Source organism: Acinonyx jubatus, chromosome B1 (assembly GCF_027475565.1).
Source record: "Acinonyx jubatus isolate Ajub_Pintada_27869175 chromosome B1, VMU_Ajub_asm_v1.0, whole genome shotgun sequence".
NCBI classification, from domain to species: domain Eukaryota; kingdom Metazoa; phylum Chordata; class Mammalia; order Carnivora; family Felidae; genus Acinonyx; species Acinonyx jubatus.
The window spans coordinates 15,943,791-15,969,759 of record NC_069382.1 but is presented as its reverse complement, the minus strand read 5'-3'; the positions used below and the strand labels follow the sequence as shown (position 1 = coordinate 15,969,759).

Genomic DNA, 25,969 nt, shown 5'->3' with positions numbered 1-25,969 from the left:
ACGATAATGTTACAGAGAGAGAATCCCATAGATCTTGTTTCTGGAGTTAAGTAACCTAGGCAGCTAAGAGGGAGACAGATTTGGATAATGGCTTTGACTTGGATTAATACGTGTCCATCTCATTCTGATGCTATTAGAAATACAGATCTTTGGGACACCTGGGTGGCTCATTCGGTTGAGCATCTGACTCTGATTTCCACTCAGGTCATGATCTCACAGTTCGTAAGTCTGAGTCCCACATCAGGTTCTGCACTGACAGTGCAGAGCCTCCTTGGGATTCTCTCTCTCACTCTCTGTCCTCCCCTGCTCATGTACTCTCTCTCTCTCTCTCTCTCTCTTTCTCTCAAAATAAATAAATAAAAAGAAAAAAGAAATATGGTTCTTTAAAAGTCTCCTTCTGAATTTTAATATATAAATGAGTCATTAAAATATTGACCTCTGGGGCGTCGGGGTGGCTTAGTCGGTTGAGCGGCTGACTTCTGCTCAGGTCATGATCTCGTGGTCCGTGGGTTCGAGCCCCACATCTGGCTCTATGCTGACAGCTCAGAGCCTGGAGCCTGCTTCAGATTCTGTGTCTCCTTCTCTCTCTGCCCCTCCCCCACTCATACTCTGTCTCTCTCAAAAAATAAACATTAAAAAAAAGTTTTTAAATATATTGACTTCCAGTTAGATTCTGCTTAGTATCATATATAATCTTGTTGATAAGAATATTGGTTTGCATGTGAAAGCTCAATAGATATGTCAACCAAATATACGCTTCTTGGATTTAGGAAAGTTTCAGACCATAAAAGGACCTTATGTGCTTTCGAATTTTAAAACAAGTCTTTCGTTTTATAGAAAAAGCTCAGGCCCAAAGGAGTGTAGTGGTTTGCCCAAGCACACATTCACACATAAGACTTAATATTGATACTCACTTTAGAATATAATGGAATGTTAAAAGCAAGTACCTGAAAGTTCCCTAAAATCTGGGTTGTTGAATCCTGATTCTGCCGCTTACCAGCTGTTGATGAGTGTATATGTATATTTCTGAAGTTGCCACTCCTACAAGAAAGTTACTAACTTTGAGCCTATCTATTGTTTTTGTTCCCTCCCCATAGGAGCTATTGTTTAAAAAAATCGACATATAACTGACTTACAGCATTGTATACGTTTAAGGTGTATAATAGATTTATAGATTTATATATTGCAATATGATGACCTACATTTTCTTATCCTTAACTCCAACACAGGAACTCAGCCAACATCCAAACAATAATGAATTCACATTAGAAATTTTCTATGTACTATAGAAAAGAGATCCCTCTCCTCCAATACATTTGATGAATCGGTATCATGGCACAAGGTCACAACTCAGTTTCTAGATTTCCATTACCAAACACTGCAACAGAAATGAGGCAATGCTTTTGCTCCCCATTAAAAAAGAAGAAATGATACTGAAGTCAGTGAGTATCAGATTTTTGTATGGGGATGTCCACACAGACACAGCCTCCACCTGTGGATCTGAAGTAGAACAGTGGAGTCCGTGTGAACAGAAAGCCCAGCCTGGGTCTTTACATTCAAGATTCCATGCCATTGCTTCACCTCGGGGTGAAACCAGCCTGCCCTGCAACAGCTTATGTCCTCATGCCGTTGGGAACTCAAGATGAAATCTTTTCTGCTTTTCAAAGAGCAGTGGAGATCCAGGGCAGATGGAAAAAAGTGGAGCACTTGTTTCCATAGATAAAGGGGCTGGGTGGGGGGTGGGGGGGGCGGACAGAAGACTGATAAAGAGTAGATCGAATAAGGTTTAACCACATATGTTGAAATATACCCAACAAACATCTTAAAGAACATTCCAACCATTTTGGGATTTAGCCACCATGTCAAATAAGTAAGGATATTATAAAATGACAAAACCTTAGTTCAAATAAGTTTCAGCGTTCTCCAATGTATAATTTAAGTATAAATTTGTATTTTGTTTTCTTTGCCTATTTTAGGTAGATTGAGTGCAAGTTTTAGCTTTAAATAGTGGCAGGGTATGAAGGACTATATTAGGTATAAAAAAGGAAGAATGCTGGGGACATGGGAGTTGGGTAAGAGCTAGAAGTGACGTCATTTGGGTGGGCATTTTGCTGAACAAAAGGGCAATAGATACCAACCCCTGTTTTGCTGTATAATTCAGAAATCGTAAAGCTTTTAGTTTTAGGATGGGCTCATTTACTTTCTTTCCAATGGGAGTTATAAACCAGATTGTTAAAAACCCAGCAATTTGGATATCATGTTTCTTAAATTCAGGTACATCTTAAGGGAATACTAAAACTTCTAGTTGGAACTGTTAGGCATCTGTCTGCCCGTCAATGCAAAGCATAAATGTGGATTATTTGAGAGCATTAACCCTGAAAGCCACTGAGATGATTTCCCTGAGATGAAAGAAACAAAAACAGCAACAACAACGAAAACAATGGATATGCCAATAATTTTTCTTACTGCTGCTAACACTCACCTGGTAGCTCATTATGTTGTTTCTACCAAATCACTCAGTGGCCTCATCTAGCCTCCCTTCAGCAGTCAATAAGAGCCTCCAAAGTCTGCTTACACATTCACATCCATGACAGGCTAGTTCATGGACAAACACAAAAAGAGGGCATTTTTAAATCGGGGTAACGAGGCCCTAACACAGCTGTAAAAGTGGGAACACATCCTTCTTGATTTATACAATAACCACTATTCCCTTATATATCAATTTAATTATATTTTCCAACAACTATGTTGCTCTTAGTTCACAGTCTGGTAAAGCCCCTAGACTTACTTCAGATAAAGTGATGTGGTTTAGCCAAATTGCAGGACCACAGAGATGTCATGAAGAAGTTTGCCAAATTTCTTGCCAAGATCTAGCAAGCCATTCTTGTGCGCCAATGAATAGCAATATGAAAATGATGATGATGATGAAGATTATACACTTCTTTTATCAAAAGTAAATAATCTTCACAATAAAAGATAACTATCGTTATTACCTATTTTCACGAGATCCAAATGAATAATGTCACAAACTCTCCACTGTTGAAAAAACTTCCAGAAATGTCGAATTTTAATAAATGCAAGCTTTCCCGCATTTTCCCCCATTGGCCCACTATTGTCTTCCATGGGTTTTTAAAGAACAAGTTGAAGGGGCACCTGGGTGGCTCAGTTGGTTAAGCCTCTGACTTCCGCTCAGGTGGTCATCTCCCTGTCCACGGTGTCTTCTGTGCTGACAGCTCAGAGCCTGGAGCCTGCTTCGGATTCTGTGCCTTCCTCTCTCTCTGCCCCTTCCCCGCTCACACTCTGTCTCTCTCAAAAATAAACATTAAAAAAAAATAATTGAAGCAAATTTCTGCCACCACCGCCCAAGATTTTTTCCCCAAATTTCACATAACAAATAGAGTTTCACCATTTGATATCTGAGATTCATACAAACACAGGTTTATAATAATACTGGCAGTGTATTCTCAATAATACGGTCGAAGTGTACTTTGACATCGCTAAGTTATAGAAGCATTATTTCCGGTGTTTCCGGAAGCCCGTGTGTTCAATCAGAAGAAACACGTAACTTTCCTTCACAGTCAATTAACAGTAAGCAGGATTATTTAACAGTAGTCACTTCATAAAATAACATTGCCATGGAAATACTTTCGAATAAACATACTTATTAACTTCAGATTCCGCGGTTTTCTGAAAATACAGCCATCTATAGCTATTGGTCTGGGCTTTAGCTAAACAAAGGTTTCCATTTCGACTACGGGAGTTGGGCAGAAGGAATCCTTGTCATAAACAGCCACTATTTGCATATTAGTATTAGAAAAATAAGTAGATAGCCTTCTGTCAAAAGCCCTTTTTTATTCATCAACCAGTTTAGCCTTCTGATATTTCATTCTTTCCTTTAAACCCTGCCACATATGATTGGGCACTTAAGCACTATGTTTAACGTTATGCGTTGTAATTAATTGCAATGTATCCAGGGGAATTATCTTGATTTCAGCTGACATTTCAAGACACCTTAAAGGGAGATGCATGGTCTTTGCTTATAGTCAGGGGAGCGAAGCCACATCTGAGTACCTTTGAGGGTATTTGACCTTGGAGCAGTCATTTTTCCTTACCTAAAATGTCTAATCTCCTGTGTCCCCCTCTCTCTCTGCCCCTCCCCCATTCGTGCTCTGTCTTTCTCTGTCTCAAAAATAAATAAACATTAAAAAAAAAAAGGGGGGGCGCCTGGGTGACTCAGTCGGTTGAGCGTCAGACTTCAGCTCAGGTCACGATCTCACGGTTCGTGAGTTCGAGCCCCGCGTCCGGCTCTGGGCTGATGGCTCAGAGCCTGGAGCCTGCTTCCAATTCTGTGTCCCCCTCTCTCTCTGCCCCTCCCCCACTCGTGCTCTGTCTCTCTCTGTCTCAAAAATAAATAAACATTAAAAAAAATAAAAATTAAAAAAAATAAAATGTCTAATCTCGAAAACGAGTAGACTGATCTAAGATCCTTTTCCAAAGCTGGGATTTAAAAAATAAAACACACATAAAATGATACTTCTCTTCTCCTACCACAGCATGTAATGTTCACATCCATTAAATTCTAAGTATGAAACATGCAAAACTAGATTAGAGTTTTCTTTATATCAGACCATTTTGTGATATCAATGTATAAAAATTAAGATGGAAGTTTTGAAAATTGAAAGTAGGGGGAAACTTATTTAGCAAAGCTCATAATTTTTTTAACAGTTCTTTTATTACTTTATTTCTTTTACATGGCACAAAAGTGTTTATTAGCTTTTTTTTTTCATTTCAACTTTATTGGAGGTATGTATAATTGACATATAAAATTCTAAGACGCTTAAAGTGTACAATCATGGTAATTTGATATATTTATACATTGTGAAGGGATTCCTGCCATCTAGTTAACATATCCATCACCTCACATATGTACACACACACACACACGCACACACACACACACACACCCTTTTATTTTTGGTGAGAACATTTAGGCTCTACGGTCTTACCAAATTTTAAGTATACAATACAGTGTTATCAATTAGAGACACCGTGTTTTACATAATATCCTCAGATCCTATCCATCTTATAACTTTTACCAACTTCTTATCTTCCCCATCCTCCAGCCCCTGGAAACTATTTTACACTCTCTGTTTCTATGAGTTCAATTTTTTTTATAGGTTCCACATATAAATTATACCATGCAACACTTGTCTTTCTCTGTCTTATTTCACTTAGCATAATGCCCTCAAGGTCCCTCCATGTTGCCTCACGTGGCAGGATTTTCTTCTTTCTCATGGGTCAGTAATATTCCAGTGTGTGTGTGTGTGTGTGTGTGTGTGTGTGTGCGCACGCACATGTGTGTGTGTATACATATCACATCTTCTTTATCCATTCATCAGTTGATGGATGCTTAGGCTGTTTCCATATCTTGGCTGTTGTGAATAACACTGAAATAGATATGGGAGTGCAGATACCTCTCCAATATCCTATTTTCATTTTCTTTGGATATATACCCCAAGAGGGATTGCTGGATCTTATGGTAGGCCTATTTTTAATTTTTTGAGGAAGCTTCATACTGTTTTCCATAATGGTTGCACCAGTTCATTCCCACCAACAGTGCCCGAGGGTACACTTTTCTCAGCTTCCTCACCAGTACTTGTTAGCTCTTGTCTTCTTGATGATAGTCACTCTAACAAGCATGAGGAGTTAGGCCTTGGTTTTGAACTACATTTTCCCGATGATTAGTGATATTGAGAACTTTTACATGTACTTGTTGGCCATGTGTTTGTCTTCTTTGGGAAAATGTCTATTCATTTCCTCTGCTCACTTTTTAATCAAATGTTGTTGTTGTTGTTTTTGTTTGGCTTGGGGGGCTCTGTTTGTTTTGCAACTGAGTTGTATGAGTTCTTTACGTATTTCGGATATTAATCCCCTATCAGACACATGATTTTCAAATATTTTCTCCCATTCTCTAGGCTGCCTTTTCCTTTTATTGGTTTCCTTTGCCGTGTAGAAGTTTTTGTTTTTATTTTTGTAAAACGTTTATTTATTTTTTAAGTAATCTCTACACCCAACATGGGGTTCACATTCACAACCCAAGATCAAAAGTTTCATGCTCTTCCAATTGAGTCAGCCGGGCACCCCATTGTGCAGAAGTTTTTAGTTTGATGTACTTCCACTTGTTTATTTTTGCTTTTATTGCCTTGTTTTTATTGTCAAATCCAAAAACTCATCACCAAGTCCAATGTCAAGTAGCTTACACCCTATTTTCTTCTAGGATTGTTATGGTTTCGGGTCTTACCTTCAAGTCTTTAATCAATTTTGAGTTAATTTTTGTATATGGTGTGAGAGAGGGGTCTAGTTTCATTCCTTTGCACTTAGCTTTCCAGTTTTCTCAAACCATTTATTGAAGACATTATCCTTTCCCCATTGAGTTTCTTGGCTCCTTTGTCAAATTAATTAACCACATATAAATGGGTTTATTCCTAACTTCTCTATTCTGTTTCATTGATCTATGTGTCTTTTTTTATGCTAATACCATACTGTTTTGATTACGGCTGGAAATCAGGAAGTATGATGACACCCACTTTGTTTCTTCTTTCTCAAGATTGTTTTGGGGTCTTTTGGGGTTCCACACAAATTTTGGGATTTTTTTTGTTCCATTTCTGTGAAAAATGTGATTGGAATTCTGATAAAGATTACATAGAACCTGTAGATTGTCTTAGGTAGTACGGACATTTTAACAATATTAATTCTTTCCAATCCAGAGTATTTGTGTGTTCTTCCATTTCTTTAATCAATGTCTTATAGATTTCAGTGCACAGATTTTTCACTTCCTTCGTTACATTTACTCCTAGGTAGTTTTTCTTTTAATGCAATTATAAATGTTATTGTTTTCTTAATTTTTCTTTCTGATATTTCATTATTAGTGTATGGAAATACACTGGTTTTCCATATTGGTTTTGAATCCTGAAACCTTACTGAATTTGTTTATTAGTTCTAATATTTGGTGGAATTTGGTGGAATTTTTAGGGTTTTCTATATATAATATGTTATCCACAAATACAGACAGTTTTCCTTCTTCCAAATTAGAAAAGAAACAAATGATTCTTTTAAAAGATCAAAGACTTGCTGCTGAAAATAAAAATTTATGGTAGTCTGTATAATGGTGGAATGAAGGGGAGATACTTTCACTCACGGAACTAAACAGAAATGGCTGTCATCAGGATGTTATCACTGTAATTTGTCACACAATTTTTTGTGTGACATGTTATGGACATCTCTTTCCTCTGACTGTCACCCTTGGGCTATAAGCTGTCAAAGGTAATGGAAAAAGGATTTATAAAAAGCTAATTGTTACAACCTTTAAGTGTCACTTTCCCTTAGGTTCACTAGCAATAACTTAGCTGGGCTAGGAAACAAGTGTTTGATTTAACTATTTCTGTAGTTAATAATAAACCATAGGTACTCATGATTTAATGTTTATTTGAGAGAGAGAGAGAGAGAGAGAATGCATGCATGCATGCATGCACATGAATGAGGGTGAGCAGGGGAGGGGCAGACAGAGAGAGAGAGAGAGAGAGAGAGAGAGAGAATGCCAATCAGGCTCCACACTGACAGCATTGAGGCCCAACTCGGGGTTCAATCTCACGAACCCTGAGATCATGGCTTGAGCCAAAATGAAGAGTTGGATGCTTAACCAACTGAGCCACCAGGCACCCCATCTGACTTCAATTTAAAGCAATAAAATAATGTCCTATATACTTTCAGGGAAGTCTAGATCATTTTGTCAAGACTCAGTCCAAGATAAAAAGTATGCCTCAAAGTACCTGAAATATCGGGGAATGAGAATGATGCCAATTTGGGGATGGTTTACTGCAGAGGGGACGGGGATAGGTTTGATCCTGCTGCTGTTGCTGTTGTAGAAGAAGATCACGACATTAGTATAAATTGTTTAGATGAATGGAAATAGGTAGAATTGGATTTTGCATCTAGGTCTGCCTGACTCCGTAACCTATCCTTCCAACACTACTCAGTTCACCTGTAACATGTGTTCCTATATTCTATTAATTCCTCACTTGTCTCTTTGATAATGTGCCTGACTCATCAGATCCCCATTAGAAATCTGCTTTTTTTTTTAATTGGGAACCCATTTGGCTTTAGATTTACATAATAGAAACCAGTGGAATTTTTCTAGTACTTTTGAACAAATGACTTTGTTTTAGAGAAAAAAGGCATTCATTTTTAAGTATTTACATGTATCCTATAAGCATCCTCAATATAAAAGTTAAAGATCCAATGAAGGTAGGACACTAGAGGAATATATTTAAATTAAATACTTATAAATAAATATTTTTCAATTAAATCACATGACCATGTAAGGTGAAAAGAAGCCAGCATTCTTTTATAATCAAAGAAGAGAGTGATTCACAGACTTTGAGGCTTTGCAAAGCTCCAGAAAGAAAATTATTTACCAAGTGATTGACTTCTAACCAGTATAGTCTTCAGGAAAAATCTGTTACCAATTTTGACTAGCTTGCTTTGTAAAGTCTCAAAAGAAAACTTGATAATTTCCATTTTAAACATGCTATTCCTCCTCAGGAAATTTTTCCAGGTATCAGGATATTTGATATAAAAGAATGTTTTGGTTAAATTTTGTTAAAAATATATTGTATATCCTTATAAAAATAATCAATGACCTCATGTTCTTTGTTCTTCACTATTCATGGTAATGATCTCTCCTTATTCCTAGAAATGATGTTGAATGTGTTCTTACCCCAGCGTTCGCATATAAATGCTGTGGATGATTTGGCTCTTGAATAATAAGGACTCATCTTCAGGCACCATTAGCTGGGGAATGTTGGGAGGAATTTTTAGTTATTGAAGGCTGAACATGGACAACCATGACCTTACTATCAACTGGGATGTCCGAGGAGCCTCTGAGTCAGTGTCATATACCAGCTGTCAATTCAGGGAACCCATTCAGAAAAGGGCTTGAGGTGGATTCTTATCTTTCTAAATGCAGAGACTGTAAAGGATAAAATAATCTACTTGGGGTATTTCCTGTGAAAATTTCAAAACAGCACATTGACAGAAAAGATAAATTGTAATCAACCTACATTAAGTCATTTGATTGTAATTGAAAAATAAAATCATTTGGCACTTAAGAATACTTCTAATCCTGGGGCGCCTGGGTGGCTCAGTCGGTTGAGTGTCCGACTTCCGCTCAGGTCATGATCTCGTGGTTCATGAGTTCCAGCCCTGCACTGGGCTCTATGCTGCCAGCTCAGAGCCTGCAGCCTGCTCCGGATTCTGTGTCTCCCTCTTTCTCTGCCCCTCCCCTGCTCGTGCTCTGTCTCTCTGTCTCTGTCTCTCTCTCTCAAAAATAAATAAGCATTAAAAATAATAATAACAATAATACTTGTAATCCCTTTAAAAAAGGGGGGGGGTACCTGGGTGGCTCCGTCAGTTAAGCATCCCACTTTTGATCCGGGGTTGGGTCATGATCTCAAGGTTGGTGAGTTGGAGCCTTGCATCAGGCTTTGCGCGGACAGTGAGGATCCTGCTCAGGAATCTGTCTCTCCCTCTCTCTGCCCCTTTCCTGCTTGCGCTTTCTCTCACTCTCTCAAAAATAAATTTATTAATTAATTAAAAACTTAAAAAAAAAATACTTCTAATCCTACCCCTGCCAGGGAAAGAAAGACAGAGCCAGACACGCATTGGCCACTCAATAGTTTGTCCAAAGAGAATGGTACACACGATCCATGCCAAAGTTAATTCTGGTCAAAATCTGGTGCATAACCTCAGCATGCATCATTTGTATTCTTGTGTTTAAACTGCGTCTCTAAAAAAATCTAACATCCCTCAATGTTTTCCTACCACTTAGACTGTGCGTCCTTTCTTCTAAGTAACATCTGAACCGTAAATAGGTCAATTTCAAAATAACCCTAGCAATTATTGGATTAAAATTATTCTATGGAAAATATTTTGGGCAACTTCTCACATTAGCTGAACTAAAATTTAGCCCTATAGTTTTATAGATGTTCTTGGTGCTTCAATTTGGGTCTACAAAAATAAAATGACTTACACAGAATTCTTGGCCAAACTTGAGGAAAGGATTTTGCCTCTGCTTCTTTCAGAATAGGATACCTGATAAACAAGCGAATTCAAGGAGAATTACAAGATTATGAGCACAAAGTCATGTTGGTGTCTTAGCCTGAACAATCAAACATCTTCTTAGGACCCTCACCCAAAAGTTAAATTAGCCAATCTACTGTTATATGCCTGTTGGGAATAAAGATTGCTCTGATCCATAAGAAAAAAAGTGGATGTTAGATCATCAAAAGAAACTCAAGCAGAATTAAAAGATTACAGACACAAGGTCATTGATGAAGGTTGGGGGGGGGGGGTGCAGTCCGTAGGGTCTAGAGCCAAAGGCCAAGAAAGAATTCTTGGAGACATATTTGGTGCAAAAAGGTGATTTTATTAAAGCACAGGGACAGGACCCTGTGGGCAGGAAGAGCTGCTCTGGGCTTGTGTGGAGTAACTCATTATATGCTCTTAGGTTGGGAGGGGGTCAGGGATAGAGTCAGTCTCTAAGGTATTCTGGAAGCACGGATTCCAGGACCTTGAGGGACTAGCTGTTGCTAGGGAAATGCCATTTATTACCGTTTAATACAACCTCAGTCATGAGACCCTTTAGATCCCGGGGCCATAAACTTGGAGTATGATTGCCAGCATATATGTTGGGGCAGTTGAGATAAAGTAAGTAGACTTACAGGATCCTGGAGGTTAGAATAATGTTAAGCTAAGGTTCTCTTTTGCCCCCGGCAAAGTGTCATCCTTAAGGCAGCTGAGCTTCTAGAGGGAGGTCACTCTGCCAGTTTCAAGGACGTGTCAATGGGCTGCAGGCAGTAAGGGAATTTAATATTTCATTTGCCTTACTTTCCTACACTACCATGGCAAACACTTAAACGGCTTTCCTTTGTTTTTGGGTAGCCAGGAGTATCTGAGGAATATCACACATATTTCACCTGGGGGGGGGGGGTGGGGAGGGGAGCCTGTACTGTATTTTGCCCTCAGCTTGCTCCACACTCCCTCATCAGTCACGTTTTTCCCAAGCATGAACAACAAACCCAATCTATTGCCATATGCATATTGGGAAAGAAGGCTGCCGTGACCCACGCCAAAACAAATAGGTTGCTATATACAACTTAGTATACATATAAAGTTGTTTTTTACATAAAACTTTGGCAAGAACTGAACTTAAGTAAATACAGCTCCCCACCACCTGTTGAAAATCATTTTGACACTAATGCACAGAGTACTTGCTCTGTGGGTTATTTGCTGAGGTTCAAGGTGGTCTGCATTTTATCATCAGTTTTCACTCTCTTGGCCCTGGTTCAATTCCAATTTAGGAGAATACTTGAAATACTGTCTCTCCTCGTAGCATGCAAACGCTCTAGGAATTTGATGCTTTCCAGAATAATCTATGCTTGTTCTGTAAATACGATCAAACACACTTTTCCAGGAAAGAACAGAAGAGATTAGATTTGCTTTAGCTTAAATCGTCTAAAGAGGGTTCTCAGTTGTGGACCTGTTAATGGGTTTAGTACAAATCATGGAAATTGAATCATGCATTTTTATTAGTCACCCAAGAAGCCTTTCGGTTTCAGGTTATTCTGGAAAGCTCAATCACCCGTGGCTCTTCTTTTCACAACGTGGAAAATGTCTTGCCTGATCAGGAAGTTAGTCATTTTACATTTTGACATCTAAAACAATGAGAAGCTTAAAAACCTCACGAAATTACATTTATAAGCAACAGGATACATCACTTTAAAGATGAAAATCTCAAGGATTTGTGGCGCCTTTCTTTGTTCCTGCTCACCCTATTTTACTTTTTGAGTGGAATATATTTTGTAAACATCTGCATTTGAATTCAAACAACAAATGTTGGCAATTAGTTCCCTAGCTTAGAGTGAAAACATTATTAATTTATATTGGCAGCTTTTGTATTCTGAGAGTGAAGCTTCCTTGTGTTTGTTTTCTTTACCGATCAGTAGTGTTCCAAGGCAAACACTAATCTTTGTCATTCAATTCAAAAACTTAGGACAGGGGCGCCTGAGTGGCTCAGTCGGTTAAACGTCCAGCTTCGGCTCACGTCATGATCTCACGGTTTGTGGGTTCAAGCCCCGCATCGGGCTCTGTGCTGACAGCTCAGAGCCTGGAGCCTGTTTCAGATTCTGTGTCTCCTTCTCTCTCTGCCCCTCCCCTGCTCATGCTCTGCCTCTCTCTGTCTCTCAAAACTAAATAAATGTTAAAAAATAAATGAATAAAGAAACAAACAAATAAAAACTTAGGACAGGTTTCAACATAAAGTGTTCTGAAAAGGAGTGATGAAGTACAATTTGGGAAATGTCCTTTACAGTTCTCATTTTCTGGAGACTGTTTATCCCTTCTTGTTTTAGCAGTTGCCTCTGACTTGGTCACAGACATCCCCTGAGGCTTTTCTTTTCCATTTATTTTTATCCATTTAAGGTTAACATACTAAGAGTTTTGCTACCGAGAGATTAAAATAAATATGTTTGATGGAGCTTTCTCAAGGCTCCTGCACTGACCACTGCCTTCTTCCCTGACTTCTCTGGCGTCTCTTCAATACGGGCCATGTTGAGGCTACCGAGTAGAGCTCTTCACAAAGGGCCACATTTGAAGGGGGGGACGGGGAGGGGGAGCACGTTCCTCTCGTTTGTGTGCACGGAAAACGAAGAGAGAAAATTCATCAGAGTGAAGTTTCCCTCACTCACTTTTTAAAATCACTTGGCCTGTGAAATTTCACTGTAAAATTCACTGTAATATTTAGTCACTCAGTATTGGACACGGCAGCTCCAGGCAAGAATAGGACACCCAACACGATCAGGTGACACAAAAACTACACAACTAGGATATTATCATCTGTATTGTTTTCAGTTTATAGTTCTAAAAAATAAGGTGGGGTGGAGTATCATTACTGTGGTTTTATCCATTCTGTGTGTTTGCTGCTTTAGTGTTTACCAAGTACCAAGGTATTCGGAAGTTAAGCTAATCATTAAAAAAGAAATCTTTGCTGGGGCTGCCTGGGTGGCTCAGTCAGTTGAGCCTCTGACTCTTGATTTAGGCTCAGGTCATGATCCCAGGGTCGTGGGATCCAGCCTGGCGTCAGGATCAGCACCGAGTGTGAGGTCTGGTTAAATATCTCTCTCTCTTTCCCTCTGCCCCTCTCCCAGGCTGGTGCTCTCATTCTCTCTCTCTAAACAAAAGGAAATATTTTTCCTCTTGGTTCATAATTAAGTCTCCTATGATTTAAGTGTGTTTTTTCCAGGCTATATATTTCACCATCTTCTCCCCGCCCCTCCAGGTCCTGGGAGAGAAGATATGTATCATTGTACTTAGCTGGTGTTTGCATTTTGATTTTGTTCTTATAATTTCACAGTAGTGATGGACAAAACCAGGCTTTCTGGAAGAGGTGAACTTCAATGGCCATATTGCAAGACAATGATAGCTGATGAACAGAGCCAACCATATGAGGGCAGGAGAAATGGTCAGAAAGGAGGAGAAGGCAAGAACTCTGGCAGGGACAAGAAACACAGGGAGTTCATTTGGTGCTCTTTGCAGAGACTGAGGGAAAATGTATTTATCAAAAGTCTTTCTTGACAGATCATGACAGACTGCTTCATTTCAGCCTATCCCCACTTGTCCATAATGTCTAAATAAGTATTTTAAGTGATCAGAGGAGAGAGTGCTGACGTACCTGGAAACCGAATATATGGGGGCTGGAAAAGTTTGTGTTCATCCAACTCAGGAGCAAAGGCAGGTTGGCTGGGGGTAAACCTCTCTTTCAGAGCTCTCGCTCTTAAAAGAATTGCTTCCTATGACAGCACGTCCTTCCCTTTTGGTCTTGGTGTATGGAGAAGTAAGAAACTCTAAAAATGGGCTGAAAGAATATGCCAGGGAAAGAACTAGGTCATCTCACATGACATAAAATAATGCACAATATCTCAAAACTTTTTCTGCAGCCGGCAACATTCCACCAACCATTTCTAGTGAATTAACCTCAATTGTTACACAGCAAATACTAAATTGGGAAGAACCACAGCATCAGGTACTGAAGCAGAAATAGGTTTTATATTTCCCGTGTCTTAAGAAGAAAAAATAGGTGCATCTCATCTTTCTTGACTGTTTCCTCAAAATATATGCTCAATTCATTAACTATTCCCTGGTAAGAAACTGACCCAGTAATAAATTAAATAATGTAAGGTCATGATCTCAAACAAAATAAATTAAATAATGTAATAAATTGAACAATGTAAGGTCATGATTTCAAAGTACCAGACTACCTTTCAAAATTCTGGAAGAGGACACTTAACAACCAATGACCCTTTGGGGCTTAGAAAACAAAAACTCTTAGCATAAATGTTTGTGAAAGAAATTTAATTTTTAACACAATTGAATTCCTCGCCATTTTCATCCATTAGTGGTCACCATTAAGCAAAAACCTAAGTTTATGTTTATGATCAAGGACCAATAGTAACTGAAGTTTAATTTGAATAGAATTATACATTCTGCCTACCTTATTCACCCCGATTTAAAATAAGACTAACGGTAATGTGCTATTAACTCACAGGTACACCAAAAGCAAAACAAAAACACTTGTTCATGGTATTTTGTTCCACATACTAGTGAGCAAATTAATGCATCATTTTCTTTCTACAGGAAAACTGAAGATTTTAATAACAAACCCTCCAAGGTCAAAATGAATACAGGTATGCTGTTTCTGTTAGTTTCGACCCTTTCAAAATCATCGTGGCCCTAAATCATTAAGTTTAGTACTCTGCTGATCTGATTCATCTAAATTCATTACTTGACTTCTCTGTTTTTGTGCTCCAATCTTATAGCTATCAAAAGTAGACTTTTCTGTTTTGTTATCTACTCTTACTCCCTTTTTCTATGATCATATCTTGAAATGAACAGGAGTTCCTAAGCCCTAGGAAAAAGTAGTGTATCATTTGATGCATACATTTGTAATTTCTCACTTAAAATAGGCTAAATTCATAGGCAACTTGCTGCAGTAGAAAATATTCAAAGTCCCCCTTTTGTAAACACTTCACGTTAACGATGTTAGCAGACAGAGTGCCAAAGCTTCATGTGAGATCAGCTTAATTATTCTAGACATAATACACATAAAGTCATAAGTACTATATTTTTAGAATGAGAACACTATCTCCAAATAGCTTTAACAACACCGAGGTCTCTGAACTCTGTATTATGTAATGATACACGTTAATTGTGACGGTGTTTACGACACATGCTAGGTACATATGAATTTTCTTTCCACAGTAGAAATATTTTGAGTTCTATTTTCACCTTTGCCCCCTTGACACTTTTATATGGGCTATCAACTGATTCTGAAAAACAACTTTCTCACTGCAATTCTGGAACCTGTGTTCACAGATAATGCCATTTCCTTCCACAAGTGGCCCCTGGAAAGCTAGCCAGTTACTCCGTGGCAAAGGGAAAAGGGTGGCCCGAGATATTTTCTCACATCAAGCGGCTTGCCTGGTTGCCATCTCTTAGTGTCAGCAAAATGCTCTGAGGGACGATTAACAACCATTGGTGAGAACCAATATCCGATCCCTAGATCAAGTGTAGAGATATGGACACTTGTCTTTCTGTCCGTGATCCTGTGGTTGCCCCTTAGCAGAAACCTGCTCTAGCTGACCTCAGAAAAGTGTGGGTCAGCCGGCCCCCAAAAATGCAGTTATAAATGTGGAGAGTAACAGGCAAGATGAGGATATTGGAGACAGTCAAAACATATAAGGAAAGCTGAGAAATCAAGAGAGATGATAACCCTAGAGAAGAACCAAGTAAAGGCATTTGGACAGTTGGAGATGTGGGACAGATGTGGGAGAGTTAGACATGGGAAATGAAAGGAGAAATATTACAAGGCAAAAGGATTGCAGAAAGCAAATAGAACAGAGAGAACACAGCTGAACAGGAGAAGGCATGGTGTGAGAGTTGTCACTCCAGCAAACTGCCCACTTGAGGAGGTTATATTCATTAATTCTTTGCAGGCATCTCCTCACGGATTAAAGTTGAATCTAACTTCCCAATAGCCTTCATTTTGTGGAGTGCTGATTTGCCTTTATAGTATAACCCTATTCATGACGGAGGTGTAATATGTGATCATACTAAATATGCCATATTCCTTACAACGCATGCAGTAATTAATCTTCCTAGTGTTGGAATTCAATCCTTAAATAGTAAAGTAGGCAGGGAGAAATTCGTGCGTTTGTTTAGGTCTCTGGGGTACTTGAGCCAAGTTATCACTCCAAGTCTGTTACATGAATGCAACCCCCTCTAAAGCATGCTCTCATTTAAAAGGAGTGAGTGTGGCTCTGCATAGAATGCTGATTTGCAAAGTTACTTTGCTTACCTGGGTGAATTTACACACATACAGGCATACAAAATATGATATTCGAACCTATGCATACAAAGTGGGTTACAAGTGACTGGACCCTTTTGTTTAAAACGCCACAGTACTAAAGACAGCATCCTCACTTTGAGATCTCACACCTATCTTCAAGGAAGAGCAGAAAGTATCAACACATGAGTAAGTAGATACAGAACACAATAGATTTTTCTGTTCTAGCAATTTCACAGATGCTTCAGCTTTTCGAGGGGAGCTCTTTATTAGACGGTGAATAAAAAACGGATTCTCACGTCATTTTATGTAGGTCTTAGCTTAGAATACAGACACAGTTTAACCCAGAGGTTCCTACACTTTCTGGTTTTATAGTGCCGAGATAGCTTGGGAATTTTTAGCCATCCTCTCAAGCCAAAAGAAATACTTCACGGTTCTATTTATTAAGCAGTAGGTGCAGACAACTTAATAAGTACCCATGTTCTACCAACTGAGAAGCAATTTGAAAAAATAATGTGCTTTAACTTAAAAAAAATAATCATTTTTTTTATTCTTTATAACCACATTAATGTACTTATTAATGGGATGTGTGTGCCTGTTGGACGCACACAAAACTTCTCAGACCATGGAATTAGAGTGTACATCACCACTCTCTTTTCCTGGCCCCAAATCATTTTCAGAGGGTCCTTCCTTTTTGCCGCAGTGATCACCAAAACCCAGCTTTTCAAAGATGTGATATCATCTAAAGGCAGACCACACAACTGACTACGTTGAAAATGGGACTCACTCAGGCTAGTAGTTTCGTGCAGTGTCTGATAGGGATCTCTGTGTTCTCCTCAAGAACACAAAATATCCTCCCAAGCCCTTGTGAATCTCCTGATGGGGCCCGGGGCGCCTCAGCACGCAGTTTTGGAACCATGGGCTGAAGGAGTAACCCTGAGTCTCCTCATTTTGAAATTTTCAGATGTTCAGAATTAACAGAACTAGAAGATAAAACTTCCCGGAGGTCAGTGTCCGCTTTCGACACGCTTGACTACACGATCCTTTTAGACCACTCATAGCTGCTATACAGCACACATTCAGTGACATTGCCTCCATTTAATCCAAAACACTCCTCTCTTATAGATTTTATGTATTTATGTATTTATTTATTTTTGCCATTTGCAAAAATCCTCTTGGTGCCCCCCTTAAAGGTATCTTTAGTACTGTGTGTTTCTACCATTTGTGTCCCTCTATGTTTGGCCTTTGATTTATTTGACTTCGCTTCTGTTGCTTCATTTTTCTGCTCTAGTTATTATCTGCATTAGGAAATCGTGATTTTCAACATATATTCAAGAAATTCTAGCTGGATATGAGAATCATTCCACCACTTGTAAATTCTACTGATCTTACTCCTTGCGGTTTTGCCAATAATTAATTCAAGTTTCACTTCCAAGCTCTCTTAAATTCTCTCACTTCCCATAAACAAAGTGCATCCTTTTCTCTAAGAAATAAAGGAAAGGGAAAAAAAAGGAGATTAGCCTGTGGCAATATACAATGATGATGTTATCACATTGGTGGTTATAGCATTTGTTTTTCTTGTTATAACCTCCAAAAAGAATTCAATTTCAGTTGTTTTCATTCCCGGAGAAGGAGCAAAACTATTTATTGCACATTCCATATACAAAGGAATGTGGGAATGAAATTGGAATCTGTTCCTAACTAGAACATGAACCTTCCGATTTTAGAAGTCTTGCTACTCTGAACTTCTCATAGCATGTTAAAATAGCTGATGCATTTTCACTTGTTTTATTTCATGTTGTGATTTCCATACAGTGTAAGTATATAGATCATCATATATATTGTTCAAAGGTATAAAAGCAATTTAATTTCATAAACATTGGTCATTTCAATCCTGTATATATCAATATTGCCTTTGATTCCAAATAGGAAGACAGAGAATTTCTAAAATGATACATGTTTCTTTATGAGTCCTATAGATCAAATAGACCATGCCTGTATCAGTTAATAACTTTTACTTCAAGAAGTGATTCAAGCTACTTTTAGGAACCATAAATAGCTAAAATACAGTAAAACCTAAATGATGGATACAAAACATACTATATCATACGTCTCAGTCCTGAAATACAGGCTGCCCATAACTCCAAAAGCTACTCACACTGCTTATAAATTTAATATTAATTGAATTTAAATGGTACAAACGAAGTTGAGCTCCCTATTTGTGTTTTCATTAAAGAAAACCATTAATATACTAAGTGTAAAATCTGTGTTTTCACTAAAGCATTGGCATCTATTGCTAAAACAGACTCCTGGTTGTTTGGTTCTGTTTTGTCTTAGTTTGGGGTGGGTGTGAAATGTTCAGATGTATCCCATGGTTACTCATTCTGGCTGTTCATCTTCCTCATGGATGTCTGGCACATTCCACCTGAAAATGCATGATAGTGCATGTGCTTTCTCCTTTGCTGTGGCCTCTGCTATATCATTTTTTTGCTTTCAGATAGCGGTGGGTGTGCTCGCAAACGTGCTGCCATGTCTGTTACATTAACATCTGTGAAGAGAGTTCAAAGTTCTCCAAACCTATTGGCTGCAGGTATAATATCACTAACTCACAGAATGTCACAATCTACTGGCTTTATCTGACCTTTCTCTCCTTCCAGAATTATCCTGTGTGGATGATGAAAGTGGCTGTAAATACCTTTCTAATGCCCTACGAGTTCTTATTTTTCTTGTCTCAAGAATAGCTCCTATCCCTTATGACTGTTTTTATTCTAAAAATAAAAAGCCAAACGAAACTGATCTCTTGCAAAAAGCATGTTAAAAATCTAATTAAAAACAACAGTCACCTGACAAAAATGTGTTGCATAACAGCTACAAGTGTTAATAACGAATTCAGTTTTTTTTTCCACGTGAACTAAAGCAATATAATATTCAGTTAAGATAACTTCCACATGATTTAGTTGTTTTCTTTTTATCTGAAAACTGTCGGGTGGTGGGGACACGGGGTCAGGAAGAGGGATTTTCAGGAAACTGAATCATTATGAATTCACTTCTTCACCAAAAGTTGCAAACAATATGATAGAATAATAGTTTTGAAAAAGACCCTAAAACGTCCTTTAATCCAGTCACCAAAGACCCTTCTAATATATATTTTAAACGTCTTGATCTGAATAAGATTAATTGGTACCCTCAGATATAAATATCTGCAGAAAGCCATTGAGAATGTGATATGTCAGCATCCAATGAGGTGGGTCTCTGGATGACAAATGTCTATCTGACTTACCTAAGCCTGTGGGCACAACGTGCCCTGAGAGGGGCTGTTGCTGCGGAAGGTGAAAGTGAACCCAGCACCCCCAGTGTCTGTAGGCCCTGAAATATGCCTAGACCTTATTGTGACTGGTTTGTGGGTTGGCTGGTTGGTTAGTTGGCTTGATTGTGGGTTGGTTGGTGGGGGTTCCTTGTTTTTTATTTATAATATTTGTAAGTTCGGGAGAAGTTGGAAAGAGATTGAGAGCGTTTAGATAATTTTAATTCATACTCTGCATATCAGTGCCTTTAATACACATACATTTAGTGGTTAATTATAGTGAGAATGTCCTTGGTTAAAGCCACTTGATCCTAAAGTACTCAGCTATGTTGAGGGAAAAAACAAGCTTTCATGTGCAGAATCCCACTCTTAGCCACCACCACCTCCAGGTCACAAGTGTATTTCAATGTACAAGTTTAAATACCGGTCCAGGTGGTTCCATAATATATTACATTTTTTAAACGCAAATCTCATTGCAAAGTATGTAGTATGACATCATTTTGGTTAAGAGAGATCTTCGTGTATGTATTTGTACATGTTTATTCCTGTGTATATGAGCGTGGAAAAATGTTAGAAAAACTCAAGTGTAGTTTATGTGGGATACCCGAGAGAAAAGGGAAGAAAGGGCAATAGGAAAATAAATAAATAAACTGATTGATTGATTGGTTAAGTAAATAAGTAAATAAATAGAATTCCAGGGCCAGCAGGTGATTGGAATGCCTAACCACAAATGCCACCGGCATTTCAACCAAGTAAAATTCTGGCCCAAGCTGCTCAGACGCGGACCATCTGAGGGTACCATCTAGGGAATGTGGCACTACTTTAACAATGCCAGATTGTTATGATTTACAAAAGTTTACTAACGGAATAGTAGCATATTGAAACAGAGATTGCCATTTTGGAGACTCAAAACTAGAACACCATCAATTTCATAACACTCAATTTAGGAGAAAATATTTAATGCTTCAGAATCCAAATAATGGACAAGATTTAGTACTTTAGGAATATGAAGTAATCTTCAGTAATAAGAGTATGCAATGGCTCTGGACCATTTAAACTTTTTAAAAAAAATATTCATTTTTGAGAGAGGGAGTGCAAGTGGGGGAGGAGGCGAGAGAGGGAGAGGGGGACAGAGGAGCCGAAGCAGGCTATGCACTGACAGCAGCAAGCCTGATGCAGGGCTCGAACTCACGAGCCATGAGATCATGACCTGAGCCAAATCTGCATGCTCAACCACCTGAGCCACCCAGGTGCCGCAACCATTTAAAATTTTCATTAGGGGGCCCCTGGGTGGCTCAGTCGGTTAAGCCTCCCACCGTGGCTCAGGTCATGATCTCACCATTTCCAGGTTCAAGCCCCGTGGTGGGCTCTGTGCTGTCAGCTCGGGGCCTGGAGCCTACTTTGGATTCTGTCTCTCCCTCTCTGTCTCTGCCCCGCCCCCACTCGTGCTCTGTCTCTCTCTCTCTCTCCCTCAAAAATAAATGAACATTAAAAAAAAATTAAATTTTGTATCAGTAGGAGTAAGATTTCTAGAGAATGAAGTCCCCTGAACTTTGCTTTTCATTGTTACATTAAAACTGGATCTCTTTTGTATTTATTAGACACATAAGACATGATTCCTTTCTCAAGGAACTTTTAATTACGCTTTGAAGAAAGAAATCAGCCTCTTTTTATGCCTCTTACATGATATGGTAGCCTTCACAAGAACTAATTCGACATGGTGTTTTTTTGTGATTCAAAAGAGGATTAGTAAGTACTTACTACATTAGGTATTATTAAAATAAAACAACCTTTAAGTAAAAGACTACCTCTGCAAAAGATTCTAAGCTCCTCTCTCTCCCCGCTCAGTCACAGAGTCAGTATGAGCTGCTAGCGATCAACTATTTGTCCTTGAAATCGGTGCCTTTCTCTTTATCTTTTAGGAGAAGTAATGTCCCAATGGGCAATTCATAGCACACAGAGATTTTCAACCTAAGCTAGAGCCACAACAATAAGTATGTTGGCTATAGACTATAGAGATACCATAAGCCTCTCAAAGGACATTTTATTTTACCAAAATGCGTGGCAGTCTAACACCAGTATGGTGTTATGCTTTGGGACTGGACCACTGTGGTAAGAAACTGGGTCTTACCAACACCACCTGTGTATTATATATACACCCTTGGGAAATTCCATCTGTTTGGACTTCAAGTTTCCTTTCTTAAAAAAAAAAAAACCCAAAAAACAAAAAACAAACCAAGAAAAAATGAATTTTTTGACATTTCCTACCTCTCTGAGAACATAATCATTTCCCAAACTCACAAGGATTTGTCAAAACTAAATAAGAGTAAATGAAGAAAATAAATAAAAAGGCTTATCACAGCACTTAGAGACACAGTAGGCGTTCAATTAGTTGCCTTGAATTAATATGTTTAATTAATTCTTGCAAAGCATTTGAACCCTCTAAAGAAAGGAACTATAAGAATTAAAATCATCATAATTTTCACAAAAGTATAGTTTATAATGTCTAATATAGCATACCAGTGGAAAGGAATTTAAACAAAACCTCAGGGGAGAGATTATGATATAACAGGTACCACAAACACAGCTACATAAACATTGTAATGGTGGAATCATCAAATTGGAAAGGACCTTTGAGGGCATCCAGCCCAATCCCCGAACTGAGCCACGAATGCCTCAACAAGTTCTGTGACAGGTGTCCACCACCTTCTGCCTGGACACAGGGAGTGTTCGTTGTACCAGAGAAGAGACGTTGTAGTTCTTAATTCTCACACACCCTATTTACATGCACATGCAAAAGAGCCAGGGAATGATAAATCTGTCCCATTTACTCATTCTTTAATTTCCAGAGAAGCAATGACCATCAACTATACAGAACATTAGAAACTAAAATTTCTGATCCCTGGAATTCAAGCTCTATTTTTTCACAAATGAACAATCATGAATCACGCTCGAGATACTGGGCAAAAACCATTTCCCCCACGAATCTGCCAAATCATTTACATGCTAGACCTTTAAAAAAAAAAAAAACCCTATATTCTCTTTATTTGACATGGTTCCAAGACGCTTTCTGTTACCTGCTCCAAATCACACTTGCCCTCCCTTTCCTAAGCTTTCTTGGCAGAAATTAAGTAAAAGCAAGGCTATGGTGAACAGTATTCACGTGGGATGGTATTTATCTTTCAGTGCCTCTGAAAAAGTATAATAAAATAGCAAATCAGGACTTGATGTATTAGCTTTATACAACTGGATTTATTTTAAAGAAACAAATGTTGTACATTTGAATATCCTTAAGAGACCACCCACTTAAGAGTAGACTTTAATCGTTAACATAAGACTCATTAACATATGGGTTCATCCTGAAGTTTTAATCCATGGCCATTTTTCTCCTTTCTCCTTGCTCATAATTCTACACACTTGTGTCTACCATGGTAAGCAGGGCTATTCAGTAGAACTCATTTGAGTTCAATTGAGTAGAACTCAATTTGAGTACAGTTTGAAAAGCTCGCCATTATTAATATCTCATATTTCCTGTAGCATATGTACAGTTTCATTTGGAAGTCCCTGGGCCCAATACAGGCGAAGAGGGAAGCCTCTGGTTGAACCTAGAGTGACTATCTTGTGAGTCTTGCACTTAATGTTTATTCCCCCGTAGATTCCATAATCTCCAGCATGGTCACCAGTAAGAAGAAACAGAATTGCCCCTCTACAAACGACCAATTAGATAAAGTGTATTTCAAGCATCCTTCAAATCTGCTCTAAATATACCTTCCTCCCCTTCACTGTGTCTATACCTCTTGTACTTCCAAGCATCTGACTCCTTCCACCTCCATCCCCGGCATATACCCACACACCCTTCATTATAAGCTCAGTTTTATCAAACTAAGGTGAAATAAACTCCCTACGCTTACACAGATAATTATGATATAAATAATAATTATTAATGCTCCTTCCCTTTTCATTGCCATTCCAGGTCCCAAAACTTGTTCCTTGTCCACAAACAGTATGTGACACCCAGGTGGTTATTACATCTCTCTCCCTGAGGGCCCCAGAGCAGACTTCTAATGATTGCTCTTCGTTGCTACACCATGTTTGTTTTCTTTATAAAGTCCTCATCTTTATGAGGTGATTGAGAATTTCAATCACTTCTGCTTCCATTAAATCCTAGAAACAGAATCTAGTAGTAAACATTTCACATGTAAGTCTTTAAAGTTATTGCTTTTCTTTGCGGTAGCCATTTTATTATGGCAAAATGATTTTGAACTCATTGGAGATAAATTCCATACTAAATTAGCAACTATCACAAAGGATGAAGATTTGTCAGTCTTCTCTAACTCACGTGAGCTGGAGACATGGTAATGTACTCTGTGCTATGTCACATGTTTGTTCCTTTGATTTGGAAAGAGTCTATACCAAATATTTTATCTAAAAATCAAACTCTCATTTCTCAACTCATTTTTATCACTCCAAATTCATGTGTTTAGATTTCAAAGTATCCCATAAGCGTTAGAAAGAAAATGAAGAGTCCTTTTCACATGTAACATTCGTGTTCTATCAGGCATTGAAATACAGCAATTTAATAATGGTCTCGGGAAACCTTGAGGAGGAGTCCAGGACTGGACAGAAGATCAGGCTGGATGACCCCTAAGGTCCTTTCTAAAGTTCAGGCTTCATGATTCTGTGAGAAGTTGGCCATGTGGTATAAAAGAACAAACTGATTACCTCAAGTGTACCTCGGTTACAGAGTATTCTTGAATGTATAATTCAAATAAACCCCATAGTAAATATGCCATTGAGCCATTTTCCAACTATGTTAATACTGAACTTGTTTTCCATAGCTTTCTGCAAGACAATGGAATATACCGTAACAGCTCTTTCATATTTGAATACAAAATGATTTTTAAAATGGCAACAAGAAGAAAATTCAAAGTCCAGAGAACGATTTGAAAATATTGCAGAATATGGTGGAAACACCTACACTTTCTTAAAATATAAAAACGAAATGCAGGCTACAAAAAAATTGACTGCTATCTAACATAGGACTTGAGTATGGTTACTAACACCAGGGCAGTGAAAACTAAGTATCTCGTGGCTTGATTTAATGCTTGGAGAAGCAGTTATTGTTTTCAAACCAGATACCTTTTGATCCTTTAATTTGGTATTTAAAAATTCATATATCCAGCTTGGGCAATAGTAAGATAAAATTACATGGTTGCAACATTATTGAGGGGAAAAAATCAGTGTTTGTTATATGTGTTAATTACATATTATGTTTAATGAATGATATTTTAATTGAAATAAACATAAATGCACAAACCTCTCATTTAGTAGATTGGACTTACTTCGAGTTTTAGAAATGAGATCATGTTTGCAAAAAAAAAAAAAAGAATGTGGTTGTGGTTCTTTCCCAAGTGATCTTTACTAGACTGTTCATTTCTTTTACCCTGGTATTAATTTCAGCATTTCTTTTTCTTTTAGGACGTGATTCTCAGTCACCAGACTCAGGTACAGAAAAGCTATTCTGAATGACCATTACATTTGTTGTGAGTTTTTTTTGTTAACATATTTGTAGTCACATTGTTGACCTCACAGTAAACTTCAATTGCATATACACTTATGTCTATGAAACTGAATTTAATTTCTAAAAAGAAATTAAATTCTATTTTGGAAATAAAAATAAATTTTACCAAAAAAAATGTTAAAAGTGAATGTAGATATTTTTGTATCCAATTTGTCTTCCCTTAATAAAAGCTTGGAGCTCTTACAATGATCGAAATCAAGAGACACTGAACGGCGATGCTACATATTCCTCTCTTGCAGCAAAAGGTTTTAGAAGCGTTCGACCAAACTTACAAGAAAAAAAGTCACCAACTCAGGTAATCTTGCACGGCCTTGTTTACTGTGTTATTTTAAACATGGTTAAAAATATGCTTTACAGTCTCTTCTCCAACAACATGTGCATATTTAGATGCATCTTTTATCTTTAATGTGTTTTTGCTTTTGGATCTGTATTCCTTGCCAAACTTGAATTCACAACATAGAAGACAAGTTTTAAGCTCAAAACGGGCTTTGTGGGGCTTTTTTCTGATTCAGTTCATAAAAGTACGATCACTTTCTACATAATGTTTATGATATTTCCTTAAATTCATAAAAAGCTGTCAGCCGATGTTTTGATTTCGAAGTTATGTGGTCGGCCATACGTTTATTCA

The 25,969-nt window shown here is 38.1% G+C and overlaps 2 protein-coding genes across 23 annotated transcripts in view; one reads left to right on the top strand and one right to left on the bottom strand.

The window, feature by feature from the left end:
* Positions 1-25,969, bottom strand: part of CB1H4orf47 (chromosome B1 C4orf47 homolog) — a 533,217-nt gene that overhangs the window by 259,425 nt on the left and 247,823 nt on the right. The window lies entirely within an intron of this gene.
* SORBS2 (sorbin and SH3 domain containing 2) overlaps positions 1-25,969 on the top strand; it is a 221,302-nt gene that overhangs the window by 105,723 nt on the left and 89,610 nt on the right. For 14 of the 21 annotated variants that reach the window (XM_027077169.2, XM_015080392.3, XM_053216288.1 and 11 more), the window contains exons 3-6: positions 14,749-14,798; positions 18,954-19,046; positions 25,239-25,265; positions 25,512-25,636. In XM_027077169.2, the coding sequence (XP_026932970.1) occupies positions 14,789-14,798; positions 18,954-19,046; positions 25,239-25,265; positions 25,512-25,636 (255 nt within the window). In that variant the 5' untranslated portion in view covers positions 14,749-14,788. The remainder of the gene's footprint in view (positions 1-14,748; positions 14,799-18,953; positions 19,047-25,238; positions 25,266-25,511; positions 25,637-25,969) is intronic. The other 7 variants (XM_053216306.1, XM_053216307.1, XM_053216297.1 and 4 more) reach the window with 4 other exon arrangements.